General features: G+C 60.4%; 1 protein-coding gene across 1 annotated transcript in view; it reads left to right on the forward strand.

Annotated features, from left to right (window-relative positions):
- Positions 1–10,735, forward strand: part of RUFY4 (RUN and FYVE domain containing 4) — a 28,524-nt gene extending 17,789 nt beyond the window's left edge. Inside the window, exons 8-13 of the mRNA XM_043504806.1 lie at positions 1,522–1,585; positions 2,453–4,540; positions 5,054–5,160; positions 6,535–6,681; positions 9,574–9,705; positions 10,093–10,735. Coding sequence (XP_043360741.1) covers positions 1,522–1,585; positions 2,453–4,540; positions 5,054–5,160; positions 6,535–6,681; positions 9,574–9,705; positions 10,093–10,195 — 2,641 coding nt within the window. The 3' untranslated portion in view covers positions 10,196–10,735. The remainder of the gene's footprint in view (positions 1–1,521; positions 1,586–2,452; positions 4,541–5,053; positions 5,161–6,534; positions 6,682–9,573; positions 9,706–10,092) is intronic.
- The last annotated feature ends 3,661 nt before the right edge of the window (positions 10,736–14,396 follow it).

The following is a 14,396-nucleotide window of genomic DNA, read 5'->3' on the forward strand; positions in this document are numbered from 1 at the left end:
GCACAGGCACGTCTCTGGGCCCCAGGGCCTAGCAACCCTCAGCACAGAACATCTCTCCCCAGTCCAGCTCCTTCCTTCCAGCCTGAGCCCTCTCTTCCGTCCTTTGCCCCCCACTGGCTGGTCAGGTCATGGGACCCTCTCTCCTCAGCCCATTCATAGACTCACAGAAGATTAGGGTGGGAAGGGACCTCAGGAGGTATCTAGCCCAACCCCCTGCTCAAAGCAGGACCAACCCCAACTAACTCATCCCAGCCAGGGCTTTGTCAGGCCTGACCTTGAAGGCTGCTATCAAATCCCCCCTCACTCCTCTCTTCTGCAGACTAAATAAGCCCAGTTTAACTGGCTGCCTCCCAAGCTGTGCTGGGCCTCCCAGTCACCAGTCGCTGGGTCCCCAATCTCCAGGCCGGTGTCCGGGGTCCCGACTGCTAGGCAAGGTCACACCTGGTCCTCTGCAACAACAAACCATCTCCCACCCCCTCATTACACACACGCTGCACACAGAGAAACTGAGGCACACACAGTGTTCATGCAGAACACTGAGAAAATTCCCTGCTTTGTCACATACCCCATCACAGATGACACGGAAGCTGGGAGAAATATGAGGTTTAGGTCACACACAGGGGCTAACTACGATGGGACCAGACCCCCAACACCTAGGAGTTGGAGCCAACAACTGGGCCACCTGCCACTGCGCCGTAGCAATAGGGTAACCTTGATCAGGGCCCGTCACCTAGCCAATCTTCAGTGTTGCAGCCAGGGAAGGCTGGACAGGGCCCAAATTCAGCAGAAAAGCACGATCAAGTCCCTAAATGCAAGATCCCAGCCGGTGCCCCCTGCCCCAAACTTCTGGTTTACCTGGACGCGAGACGGGGAGAGCTCTGAGTTACTGCCGAGAATTCGTTCCTGCGTGTCGGGCTGCTGGGTCTCGCCCCCATGCTCAGGGTCTGACTGATCGCCACATTTGGGGTCAGGAAGAAATTTCCCCCTAGATAAGATTGGGAGAGACCCGGGGTGTGGGAGGGGAAGTGGGGGGTTCGCCTTCCTCTGCAGTGTCTCCTCTGGCCTTCAAGTCTACGAGTGGATTTGCTGGTTCAGGAGAAACTTCTCCAAGAACAGGGGCTTTGGTCCAGGCTTGGTTCTGATCACACCCTGCCAGAGCGGTTTCTGACCCCCTGTCTCCCAAGAGCGGTGTCATGGAAACGACATGGCCCAGCCCATCCATACAGGACCCCGGGGAGACTGGACAGCTTTATCAGGGGGCTGGGAAAATGTTTCCAGCTGGAGTGTTACTTTCCCAGGGGTTCTCTCCAATGTAAATGTTAGTATGCGGGGCAGTGGGGCCAGACTGCCCCCTCGGGTGGGCGTCTGCAGCTCCCTTTGGCAGGATTAAGTCTTTGGTCACTGAAGGCTGCTAGGTCAGGGGAGATAGAAACGGCTGGAGTGGCCAAGATGAGTCAGGCACCTTCCAAATGACGGGAGACTCTGCCAGGCCGTTATCCTGAGCGTGTTTGTTTCCTTTAGGACTCTGTCCAGATCCTCCAGCCAAAGTCCCGTGAACAGCCAGAAGGAAGGGCCAGCCGGGCCGGTACGTGATCCCGCCCCAGGGTGGGGGAGAGACGCTTGTGCTGGGCGAACAGACCGTAGCATTCATTGGTGGCACTGGCATTTCCAAAGTGCCCATCCCCGCGATGGTGCCCGGGAGGGAATCTGCTCAGAGAGCGGGGAGAGGCGCGGCTGATGCATGCCATGGCTGTCACGGCAGGCGATCTGGCCTCAAAGCCATGAGCTGCATCACAACGTGGCTGTCTCTAAACTGGCTTTATAGCCACACGGTATGTTTCACCCGTGCCAGAAGCCCAGGATGCTACTTGACTGTCACCAGGCTGTCAGCCGGTTATTTGGCTAGGCAGACCAGATCCGCCCCACTCTGCTGGCTGACCCCCCGTCCTCCCAGCTCTCTGTGCCGTGGTGCATCCCAGCATGCGTTGCTGCAAAGCTTGCTGGTGCTGCTCTGTGGGCATAGGGAGCGCTAGCCGCCCAGCTTTCCCAGCAAGCATTGGAGGCAGGCATGCAGCCCCGGTCATGCTGTGGACGGATCCGCAGCTTGGCTAGGTCAGTTGTAACCAGCTCTGAGCATGGCAGCACCCCCCGGGTTACAAGAGCTCAGCGTAGACAGTGCCTCAGCTGGCAGCAACTCAATATCAGGTGGGTCTGATGCAGCTGATCAGCCAAGAGCTCCCGGGTTGGGCTGCCGGGGGACTGAACCCAGGACCTCCAGCTCCAAAACCCGGGTCTCTACCAGCTGAGCTAAGAGCCCAAGCCCGTTAGCTGGGCATAGGAGCAGGTGGTTATCCTCCTAGCCACGAACAGGGGCACAGACCCCCTTGTCCCCAGGTACCTCCCAAGAAGCCGTCCCTCGTTCTGTCTCTGCTCTCTTATTCATCCGCTGTAGGTTGGGAACCCAGCTGGAGACAGTGAGAAACACCACGGAGCCAGGAGAGGACCCCAGCTCCCGGGACAGGTCAGCCAATCTCCGGGGCTTAGCACTGATGACCAGTTCCAGCCTGGACTGGAAGAGTCCAGGGAACATACATCAATGGTGGCCTCTTTGGAGAGGAGCCAGGACAGCGGGCGACAGGCGGGTTCCCAGCAACGGGGTTCGGAGGCGGCTGGAGACGGAAAGCCAGAGGCTGAGCTCCAGAGGGTTAACGCCCAGCTGCAGCTGCAGGTCGAGGCGCTGGGCAGGGAGCTGCAATGCAGCCTGGCCGCAGCCCAGGAGCTGGAGTCCATGCTGGAGCAGCAAGCGCAACGCCACAGCGAGGAGCAAGACAGGCTGCGGCAGGAGGCAGCCCAGCACTGCAGCAGCCAGGCGGAGGAGCAGGCCGGGCAGATCCGGGCGCTGCAGGACTCCAAGGCCTTCCTGAGCGACACCCTGGAGGAGATGGACGTGCTGGTGAGCGCCCTGCGGCAGCAGCTGTCCCAGAGGGAGGAGGAGACGGCGTCCCTGCGGGCAGGGCAGGCGCAGGAGCTGGCGGAGCTGGAGGCGCGGCACGGAGCCAGGCTGGCAGAGGGGGAGAAGCGGCAGCAGGAGCTCGCCGAGCGGCTTTCCCGGGCAATGCGCGATGCCCAGCAAGAGGCGGCCGCGGTGGCCGGCCAGCGCCAGGAGGCTCGGGCCGCTGCCAAGGCCCTGGAGGAGGCCGAGGGGCGGCTGCGAGCGCAGGAGGCCGAGAGGAGGGAGTGCCTGGCGGGAGCAGAAGCCCGGGAGCTGAGGCACCAGCAGCTGCTGTCGCGGTGCCAGGGGCTCCAGGAGAAGCTGAGCGCGAGCGAAGGGAGGCTGGAGGAGACGGAGGCCCTGGTGGCGGCTTTGCAGAGCCAGCTCGGCCCGGGGCGGCGGGAAGGGCCCAGCGGCAGCCCCCCGCGGGGCCCGGAGGAGGAGACGGCCCAGAGGGCCGCGCTGGAAGGCAGGCTCCGGCAGGCCGAGCGGCAGGCCGAGGGGCTGAGAGAGAAGCTGCAACGGGGCCTGGCGGAGGGAAGGCGGCTGGAGCAGGAGCGCGAGGCCCTGCTGGAGTCAGCGGTGTCTCAGGGGCAGAGCCTGGCGGCTGCCCGGCTAGAGGCTCAGGATCTCCAGAAAGAGCTGGCTGCAGGGCAGGCGCGACACGCCTCCCTCCAGGCGGCTTTGGAGCACGTGGAGAGGGCCCTGATGGACAAGGAGGAAGGCGCACGGGGCCTGCAGGAGGAGCTGGAGGGGCAGTCGGCCAAGCTGCGGGATGCCCTGGCCGCAAACGCCTCTCTGGCCTCCCGGCTGGTGGAAGCAGCCGCGGGCTTCGCGAGCGAGAGGGCCCAGCTGGAGGCGCGAGCGACTGAGGCCCGAGCCGGGCACGAGAGGGCTGTGGCCGAGCTGAGGAGGAGGCTGGCGGAGTGCGAGGAGCAAGGGCGCGCGGGGAGAGAGGAGAAACAGCAGCTCCAGGCCGAGCTGCAGGGAGCCTCCGAAGAGAGAGACGTCCTGGCCACGCAAGTGCAAACCACCGTGGCCGCCCTGGAGAGCCGCGCCCAGGAGGCAGGGCAGCTCCGAGGCGAGCTGGAGGAATTGAGGGCCCGCAGCCAGCGGGAGGACCCCCGGCTGCAGGACGTGCTGGCCCGGCAGAAGGAGGCGAGCGACGGGCAGATTGTGGCGCTCCGGCACCAGGTGCAGGCGTTGGACCTGGAGAAGCAGAGAGCCGCCGACATGCTGGAGCAGGCCAGGGGGCAGCTCGCTGCCGTGCTGGCGGAGAAGGACGTCTTGGAGGAGACGTGGGCCCGAGTTGCTGCGGAGCTGGAGCGGGCGGTGGGAGGCGGCCGGCTGGAAGATGGGGATGAGGAACCCCTGGGGCTGGCCAGAGGACGGGGCGCAGTGGAGGAGAAAGCGGCTGGAGGGGGTGGACCACAGACGGGCAAGCAGGTGCTGCCAGGGGAGCCGCTGGAGGACCTGGGGGCAGCGGCCGTGCGGGAGAAGGCCAGTCCAGAGCAGAAAGCAAGGAAGGGTGTCGAAGAGATGGTGAAGGTAGGAACTGGCCATTTGAAGGGAGGTACATGGAGCTGGAGGGGGAGGGAAATGGGGGTGAAGCTGGGAGGGAAATGGGGGTGAAGGGTTCTCCATGGGAAATTTTGAGTTTTTGGCACCAAAAAAAAAAATCAAACTGCGAAATATTTCGATTCAGACAAGCTGCTGCAGTGCATCATGGGCGTTGTAGTTTGGGTGCCTCATTCAGCCATTCACCTCTATGACCTAGGCTCCCTGGTCAGACTACATCTTCCATGGTGCACCATGGTCCCCCCCCCTTGGTGATGGGGCACAATGCATTGTGACCGTCGTCAGGCTGCAGTGCATCATGGACATTGTAGTTCAAGTACCTCCATTCGCCCTTTCACTTCTATGTCCTGGGCTCCCTGGTCTGACTACATCTCCCATGATGCACCAGGGTCTCCCCTCTTGGGGAGGGCTGTCACATGGCTGGGATGCATCATGGGAGATGTAGTCCAGGCCTGGCCTCAGGTTAGTGCTTTACCTTGCTAGCACCTGACCACCCACCTGGAGAAGGTGATGGGGGAAGCCCAGCAGAGAAGGCAGTTGCTAAAGGCAAAGGAGGAGGAAGCAAAGCACCTGGCGGAGCAGCTGGGCAGGTAGGAGACTCAGTGAGCCTGGCCGGTGCCCTGTGTACCTTGTGCTGCATGGAGTGGAAGTGCCCGTGCCCTCCAGATCCCTCGCAATGCACAGCTGCTGCTCGAGCCTGCAGGCCTGATTCTGACCTCGCTCACCCAGCTGGGAAAGTCAGGCAAGATGCCACTAAGGCCAGCAGCACTGGGGGGGGAAGTGATCAGAATCGGGTCTATCGAGAGGCTCACAAAAAGCGAGGACAGTAAACCAGCTGGGCTCCGGCCAGCCCAGATACTGTGGTGATGGGCACCTTAGAAATGCTGACAACCAGAGTCAAATGTACCCCTTGCTGCAAGCTCACCGACACATCAGCCAATCGGATGATGCACAACCGCCAACGGGCCAAGCTACATAGGGTGCTTCAGCCAAAAGGACTGTACGCGGTGCTTAGGGGTGAATTGCAGAGAAGGAAGGAAGTGCCTTGTGCCCTTGGGGTCTTTACAAATTGGGATTCTTAGGGGATCTGGTTGTTCTTCCATAGGAGCATAAGCCAGGGTGAGTTTGCTCCTCCCCTTTTTAGACGCAGAACTTCTAGGAAGACTCAGAGATGCTGGTCAGCTCCTCAACAGAGGAGCCCTTGGGTTTCTCCCAGCTGCAAATCTGGCACATGGATCTGGGGCCTTTGCAGAAGGCATGGCCATGCTGTGCCCGTAGCACTGAGAGTTTCCCCCCAGGTGCCTGTGTTAACTGAAATCCAGAGAGCTCCAAATGCTCTGAATAAACATCCTGCCCCTCTGCTGCTTGGCTCGCCGGTCGCTCAGAGGTGGTGATCCTGCTAGATCTGCAGGTGGCCAGAGAATCTCCTGGTTTGGAGATGACCCAGTGTTAAAAACCAAGACGGATGTAAAACCCCAACGCTCAGGTCCTGAGTGGCGATAAAGGGCATAAACCCCATGTCTTTCCCCTGTGGTTCCACCCCTGGCCTCCATTCCAGGGGAAATCACCCTTCCCCAGCCGGTCTCAGATACAGACCTATGCAAACCTGCCCCCCGGCAGGATCGTCTCTGGGTTTCCTGCCCGCGCCGGCGAGATGTGAGCCCTGCTTTGTGGCGTTCATTTGTCCCCAGAAATATCAGTGGCGTTTTCTACAGGGGAGCTTGTGCTGGCCACCTGGCTCTGGCTGGGGTGGCTCAGGCCTGTCCGCAGGCAGCGTGGGGCTGAGCCCCTTCGGGGCATCACTGCTGGAGCAGGGTGCTCTTGCAGTCCAGAGTGGCACCCTGTCCGGCCTTTCCCTGTCCTAGCGACAGACCCCAGCGGTGGATCCCAGCGTCTTCTCTCCAGCAGCCCGCAGCTAACGCTTGCCAGGGCTCAGCCATTTCAGGGCTTATCCTTCCGCCCAGGGCCCAGCAGGACGGGGAGCAGTTCAGGCTGGCGCTGGAGAAAGCACAGAGAGAAGCCAAAGAGCGGGAGAAGAAACACCAAGGGCAGCTGGCTGAGCAGCAGGAGCTCGTCCGGCAGGTGAAGGGCCGGCTGCTGGAACTGCTCCGGTGAGCGGGCTGGGGGTGAGGAGCGAGGTGGGATTTCTGTGGGACATACGTGTAGTTTGGCCTCTATATTTGGGGGGGCAGCTCCTGCCAGGCCAACGGGGTCGCACGTCACGTGGAGGGCACACTCCATGCCTGCCAGAGGCTTGCAGATTGGGGGGGGGCAGCCCTCCAAAACTATGCCCAGGCTGTGGGAGTCAGGGTCAGGGGGAGGAGATGCAGCCTCCATGCTCCATCATTTGGAAACTTGAGCCTGCAGCCCCCTGCAATTCCAGCTTGAGCCCCCCAAACACACAGCTCTGCTGGTGCCCCTCAATCCCGATCCATGGCCCCCTGCGACCCCAGCCCTGAGTCCGCCAACCACACAGCTCTGCTGGTGCCCCTCAATCCCAATCCACGGCCCCCTGCGATCCCAGCCCTGAGCCCCCCAACCACACAGCTCTGCTGGTGCCCTTCAATCCCGACCCGCGGCCCCCTGCGATCCCAGCCCTGAGCCCCCCAACCACACAGCTCTGCTGGTGCCCCTCAATCCCGACCCACAGCCCCCTGCGATCCCAGCCCCTGGGTTTCTCTTAAGCAGCAGCTACATTTTTGGAGATTCTGTAACGTGCACAACTGGGGAGCTAGGCTCAGAAACATCGAGCTCCTTCTCACTGGGCAGCAGGTGGCGCTAGCCAGCAGGATAACATCTTGCCCCCCCCCCACAGCTGCCCCACCTCTCCTCCCCCCCCCCCCCGGGCTCATCTTCCAGCCCAGGCTTCAGAGTTGCCTTTTCAAACAGCCTCAACCCTCCAGCCGCAGCGAATGGTGCTGAGCCATGGGGCTACGCCAGACCCAGAGCTCTGCAAATGCACAGACCATTGGCTCAGCACCTTGGCTCCCCGATGATGTGGGCGTGACCCTAGAGGCACGAAGGGTGGTTGCTAGTGCACACAAGAACGGCCACAGTGGGTCAGACCAAAGGTCCATCTAGCCCAGTGTCCTGTCTCTGATGGTGGCCAATGCCAGGTGCTTCAGAGGGAAGGAACAGACCAGGGCAATTATCGCATGATCCATCCCCTGTTGTCCATTCCCAGCTTCTGGCAGTCAGAGGTTTAGGGACATCCAGAGCAGGGGGTTGCCTCCCTGCCCATCCTGGCTAATAACCATTGATGAACCTAGCTCCAGGAAGTTATCTCATTCTTTTTTGAACCCCGGTATACTTTTGGCCTTCACAACATCCCCTGGCAGTGAGTTCCACAGGTTGACTGTGTGTTGTGTGAAGAAATCCTTCCCTTTGTTTGTTTTAAACCTGCTGCCTGTTAATGTCACTGGATGACCCCTGGTTCAGGTGTTATGTGAAGGGATAAATAACCCTGCCCTAGTCACCTTCTCTGCACCCGTCATGGTTTTATAGACCTCTATCACATCCCTCCTTTGTCGTCTCTTTTCAAAGATGAACAGTCCCAGTGTTTTTAATCTCTCCTCCATCCCCCTCATCATTTTTGTTGCCCTTTTCTGCACCTTTTCCAATTCCAGTGTATCTTTTTGGAGATAGGTTGACCAGAACTGCACACAGTATTCAAGGTGTGGGCGTACCGGGGATTTATATAAGGCACTGTGATATGTCTTTGTGACGAAGTGGGACTGTTCTTAATGTCTCCTCTGAATACTGTAAGGGTGCCTCAGTTTCCCCTAGGCATTTCTTAAATCTCTAAGTGGTGAGATGAGGGGGTGTAATTGTTGCAGAGCAAAGGGCCAGGGTACATAAATGGCCGACACTGTCTCCTGGCAACTGATGGCCTGGCCCGTGTCCCCCCTGCAAGGTGAGATCTAAAGGGTTGGAGAACAAAGGAATCTGGTGTCCTCCTGGCCCGGGAAAGGGACAAAGCCCAGAGGAGGAGGGGCTGGAGGGGGAGTCAGTTTGGGGCTGGCTGGGGACATGGAGTGAAGTGCAGACGTGGTTGTCTGGCTCACTGCCCCCCAAAATGGACCCGGCTGAGGGGTCCTGTTCTCTGCACCTACAAGCTCTGGTTTAGACCGTGTTCCTGTCATCTAATAAACCTCCTTGGTAAAGGCCTAAGACGGATGTGACGAAGTGGGACTGTCTGATCCAACTGTTGATTTTGTTGGATATGAAATCAACAGTTGGATCAGACAGTCCCACTTCATCACAGTCTTATTATCTACCCCTTTCCTAGTGGCTCCTAACATTGTTCGCTTTTTTGATGGCCGCTGCACCTTGAGTGGATGTCAGAGAACTATCCACCCTGACTCCGAGATCTCTTTCTTGAGCGGTAACAGCTGATTTAAACCCCATCATTTTGTACAGATAGCTGGGATTATTTTTGCCAATGCGCACAACTTTGTAGTGTTGTCAGGTAGCAAAGTGTAGCCCCAATTGCCAGACTGGGGGGCGAGAATCGTGTGTAAGACAATGCATGGGGTCATTGCACACGCAAACCAGCCGCTGGCCACCGAATCGGCCATTTGTGTGCGGTCACTGTGGCTCTGCGTGCAGCTGTGGCCATTGTGTAACACACCTCCAAAGTGTGTGTGTGTGTAACGGTTGTCCCATGGAGAGGCCACTGAATGCCTGGATTCCTTGTAGCTCAAGCGGTGGAGGTTTGGGGGGAGGGAGGCAGAGGGCCAGTCTGCTGCTGGGGGGGATCACGAGGGAGCTGGCTCTGGCAGGGGATGGACAGGTCAAAGGCTGCCCCACTCATACCTGGCAGCTGGGGGGCGACGCGTCACTCTGAGGCCTCCGGAGTTGGTCCTGGAGCTCCACAGGGCTGGGGCTTTAGACTGAAGGGTTGGGGGCTGGCAGGGGAAGCCCAGGTGGTAGCAGCGAGGGCTGGGCTGGAGTCAAGTGGTAGTGTCACGGAAAGGGAATGATGGGCCCTCTCCCCCCACCAGGGAGAAGGACGCCTTGTGGCAGAAGACGGAGGGCATCGACCCCCAGGCCCCCAGCGTGGTGCCCCATGACCTCAGACTGTGTGCCTGCTGCAGCCAGGACTTTGGGTTTCTCTCCCGCAAGTACCAGTGCAGGTGAGGGGCCATGGCCACAAGGCGGGGGGGGGGGGGCAGCCGGGCGGGGGGAGAAGCTGCTGGGAACGGAGCTTGTGCCAAGTCATCTGGCCATGGGAGCATGTTGGTATTACCCTGCTCCCCTGCCCAGCCCTGCCCCATGGCATTATGGGGCTCCCCCGCCCCTGCTCAGCACCATTTTGGGGTTCTGTGCTCCCCCCTGCCCTGCAGCATTATGGGGGCCCCCCTGCTCCCCCCTCCCGGGCTCGGGAAATTGGTGAAAGTGATGGTGTGGGATCCGTTCTCTGGGTGTGTGTGGGGGGTCTCCCAGGGGCGAGCGTGGGTGGGCGGGCGCCTGGGGTGATGTGGGCCGCGTGTGCAGCGTCACCTGCCTGGCTCTCTCCGCAGGCTGTGCCAGGGCACCGTCTGCCAGGCCTGCTCGGTGGAGAGCGGCAGGAGGGAGCGCTGCTGTCTGCTCTGCTGGCAGAAGAGGAATTTCAAGGGCACCTGAGCTGGGCCCCGTCCCCCTGCGTCCAGGGGAGACTGTTCCTGGCGCCGACCTGCCTCTCCATGTGGGAACGGGGCGTCTGTCACCCTTCCTGTGCCCCCGCGCTGGCGAGGGGGCCGCGGCTAGATCTGTTGGGCTGGGCCCGCATTCGGCCCTGCAGACGTTTCCCCGCATTCCGGTCCAGCACCCGCACAGCACAGCAGCCAGCTGGGCAATTCTCCCTCCTGAGGCTCTGTGCAGGGTCCTTCAGCCCTGGGGGCGCCTTCAAATGAATGGCCGTCGTGCGTGTTTTAGCCCCCTCTAATGGCTGGCCCACATAGGGGATAACGGCCTACTACTGCTAACGGAGTTGTTCAAGCAGCCCAGGGCTGTGCTGTGGTGCTGAAGGCCCCAGGTTCAGAGCCCGCTGACGGCCCACGAAGCGGGTCAGCCCACAAACTCTTGGCTTGAGCAGGGCTGCCAACGAAGGTCTCTGATCTGCACCCAAAGGAGCCCGGGCCCCACAGGAGCTCTCATGTGCAATTACACTCAGCAAAGCTGGCCTCTGTGTGTTGTCTCGTGACACTTCCAATCCAGGTTCACTCCTCTTCCCAGGAAAGCTGCCGTTGGCCGAACCAGCACTCCTGGAACCCCAGGCCGGCTGCGCGCGTTAGGCAGCCCGGAGACTGGGTCTGCCCTAGGCCCTGTATCCTGATGGGAAGGGTCTTCCGGCTCCCCCAGTGCCAGGGATGCTGCAGCTGGAACGCACAGGAGGGGGCAGGGAAGACGCCTCTTTGCCAACAGCCCCAGTGAGGTTTCCTGGCCCGATTGCAGCGAATTGCAATGGGGTTGGTTGGGCAAGAGGGTTCCAAGCCACCATAACAGACCAGCCCTCTCCCCCACCGCAGCGGCTGCACCAGGCTCCGGTCCCAGAGGGGGTTGGGAAGGCTCAGCCAACCTCTTAACCTCTATGAAGAGGCTGTTCCCCACGTCCCATGCCAGAAAGCCCAGCAGCAGGCCATCCTCTGATCAAACCCTACGCCCCGGCACCTGATCGCACCAGTGGGCATCCAGAGCTGGGCTTCCTGAGCACAATGTACCGGGATTCTGCCCGGGGGAGCATCATCGGATGGGACCCTTCCATCACCGTGCCGGTGTGCCAGCGGGGCCCTGCCCAGGGGATCGATGCCATGCCAGGACCCTGCCATCCACCTGCCAGGACGCCCGTGAGGTTCTGGGATTTTCTCAGGAGCCCAAGGGAGTTGGGTGCCAGACTCCCTGGAATCCCATGGGATTCGGGCATCTGATCCTCAAGGCTCCTTTTGGCAAACCCAGGCTGTATGTTCGCTGCTGGAGGCCAGCCTGTTGGACATGGCTGTGGCTTCCTGCTGGCCTAGGAGTGCCAGACACAATCACCGTCTACAAAGCTGGGCCTGGGGTGGGGGGGTCTCCTGTGTGGGTGCCAGCTAGGGCCAGCTCCAACTCTGCAGCCTCAGAAGCTCCCCCACACACCCCGCACCAGGAACAGGGTGGCATGAAGCTGCCCTGGCTCCGTCTCCATGAGCGGTGTAGGATGATCCCCACGGGAGTAATAACCTGAACCCCCAGAGGGCACCCCTCTCCCCTCATCGGTCCCCTAACTCCACCAACATCCCCTATGCCCAGTTATCCCCCTGGTGGGAGAGGGGAGATGCCACCCCCTGAACCTTGGGCGTTGCAGCTTGGGGGTTGCGGGTGGGGCTTTGCAAAGGGTCCCCAATTTCCCCTGCGCAGGTAGCCCTGGTGCCAGCTGCCCTGCTCCTTCACCAGTCTAGCAGCAGCAGTGGGGCAACATGGAGCTGGAAAAGACCCGTTAGATCCAGAGGCCCCACTGCAGGGCTGGTCCCTAGCCTGGCCTTGCACCTGGGGAGCCCCCGGATGGTTCGGTGCCCGCCCCAGGAGGACCGGATGGGCAGCTTGCTGGGGCCCATGGGCAGCACCTGATTTCATAGCGATGCAGAGGGAGCACTCTATACAGGACATGCTGGGCTCGGTGCTGCCTGGCAAACCTCACAGGGCCCGTGAACCGCCCATGGCCGTACCCTGGTCCTCCCATGAGCATGTCCATCCCTCACTCTCTGCCCCGTCTCCTTCCCCACCTGCTGCGCCACGGCCTGCTCCCCCATCCCCAAACTGCTCCGGTTCAGCTCCCCCTGGCCATGAATTAGCAACTCAGTTACTGTGAGGTCCCTGAGCCTGAGTGCTCCCCCCCGAATCCTCACCGGTCCTGGGCTGGGAGTTACTCAAGACTCCGACAGGAAGAGCCGTGGCTGTAGTTCCTGCTTCGCGGCATTGTGTAAGGGGGCCCTTCTCCTGGCCCATTGCTCAAGGCCTCGGCCCGAGTGTTTCTCCTGCAGCGCAGGGCAGACACCTAGCCCCTTGCCATGCCAGCCAGGTGGCTGCCCACAGCCCAGCCGCCAAGTGTGTATGTGGTGGACAGCCCAGGGACGGCTGTGGCCATTCACAAACCACCATTCTCCACCTGGGGCACTGAGCTGAAACGGGGCTGGGCGCCCGCTTGCACAGAGCTGGGACTGGGGGAAAGGGGCTTGATCCCTTCTTTCCTCAGGGTGCTAGTGCAAGGCCAGGGCTCAGCCTGATTGCCATGGGCTTGTCCTCTGAGCCCTGGACTGCTTGGTGAGTCCAGGAGGTGCCCGGGTCTGTGCCCCGTCAATGGACATCCCCTAGGGGTGCCTATTTCGTCTTTCCTCAGCCCCTCTGTGGCACCCCCTGGGAATCCAGTGCAGAGGCAGACGGAAAGGGCAGAGGCTGTCTGGGAGGTTGCCTGGAGCTTGCCTATACTAGCCATCCCATGGTTGCCACCATCTGGGTTAGCCAAGGCAAGGCATCGCTCTGTGAGAGGCTTGTGCAGAGACAGTCGGGGGGCTTGATTCCCTTCCCCACTGGTGCGAATAGGTAGCAGCCCCCATCCCATCTCTGCTGTCGACCAGAAGGGAGAGGAGAATCAAGATATTAATTTCCTCCCGGTCATCTCTGCTGCCTGCCGCCATTCCTGGCCTGTTCTGCACTGAGCCCAAATGAATCCACAGCCTCTTTGGACACCCACAATCTGCTGCCTTGAGCTCCCCAGTGCACAGCCATCCTGGGATTGCCCCATGGCCAGTGTAACCTGTTATCCTGCCCCCACCGTACTGGGTCAGAGCAATGGTCCAACTACACCAGTATCCACTGCCTGCCACATGGGAACGGACACGTTGTCTAAGGAAGGACCAAATCCTGCTCTCCAGGGGACTTACTCGAGCTTTTCACAAGACCCAACTAACTGGCACTGAAGTCAGAAGGGGTTATCCTTGGTAAGAATTAAGGCCTGACCTTAAGGGCCTCAAAAAACCGCTCTCTTCCTACCCTGGAATGCTGTAGGTGCCCGATGTCGCCCCCAGAAGCTGTAGTTGTCCTCTGTTGTAGAGGGTAGAGTAATGGTGCTGGCTTGTTCTTAGTCTCATCTGTTGCCTTACACTCAGGGTGAGCACTGGCCAGCTGTTCCTGCCCCCTCCCATGTGCACCGACCACTTACAGCCCCCCCCATGACATTCCCGCTTGTCACCAGCCTGGCACTCTGTTCCCTCTCCAAGCTAGCATGTAATCCACCTGAGGGATAGCATCGGGGCACAAAAGCATCCTGGGATGAATAAATTATGGAAATCAAATATGGTTGCAGGGGGCGTGGCTGGGAGAAGTGGTCTTTTCTTGCCCTGCTCTGCTCTGCAAGAGTGTAGCCAGGCTATCGAGAGCCGTCGGCTCAGCTGCGTTGGGAGGATGATGCCAGCAGCTTATGGTACGTGAGGAGTCGTCTCTCTCAGAGGCACAGGATGTGCTGCATCTACAAGGGACTCTTGGGTAATGACTGCTTCACCACCCTGGAAATTACACGCTTCGGCTTTTTGCTCTAGCGCTTTACACAACTGCCCTGAAATGCAGTCACCTCTGGGGCAGAGGGCAGCAGCCGTGCACAACGCAGCGGCGAGGAGGGGGAACCTGGGGAACATCATGTCTCATACAGAACGTGCCCTGGAAACTTCAGTGTCCACATAGAGCAAATAGGGAAGTACCCAGGGCCAGATCCTCACTGAGGGCAAATCAGCGCAGCTCCATGGACATGAGCCACCTGATCCCAGTGGAATATCTGGCACCCCTCAGGGTGGGACTGGAACGGATGGTTCCCGGG

Source organism: Dermochelys coriacea, chromosome 11 (genome assembly GCF_009764565.3).
Source record: "Dermochelys coriacea isolate rDerCor1 chromosome 11, rDerCor1.pri.v4, whole genome shotgun sequence".
Lineage (NCBI taxonomy): Eukaryota > Metazoa > Chordata > Testudines > Dermochelyidae > Dermochelys > Dermochelys coriacea.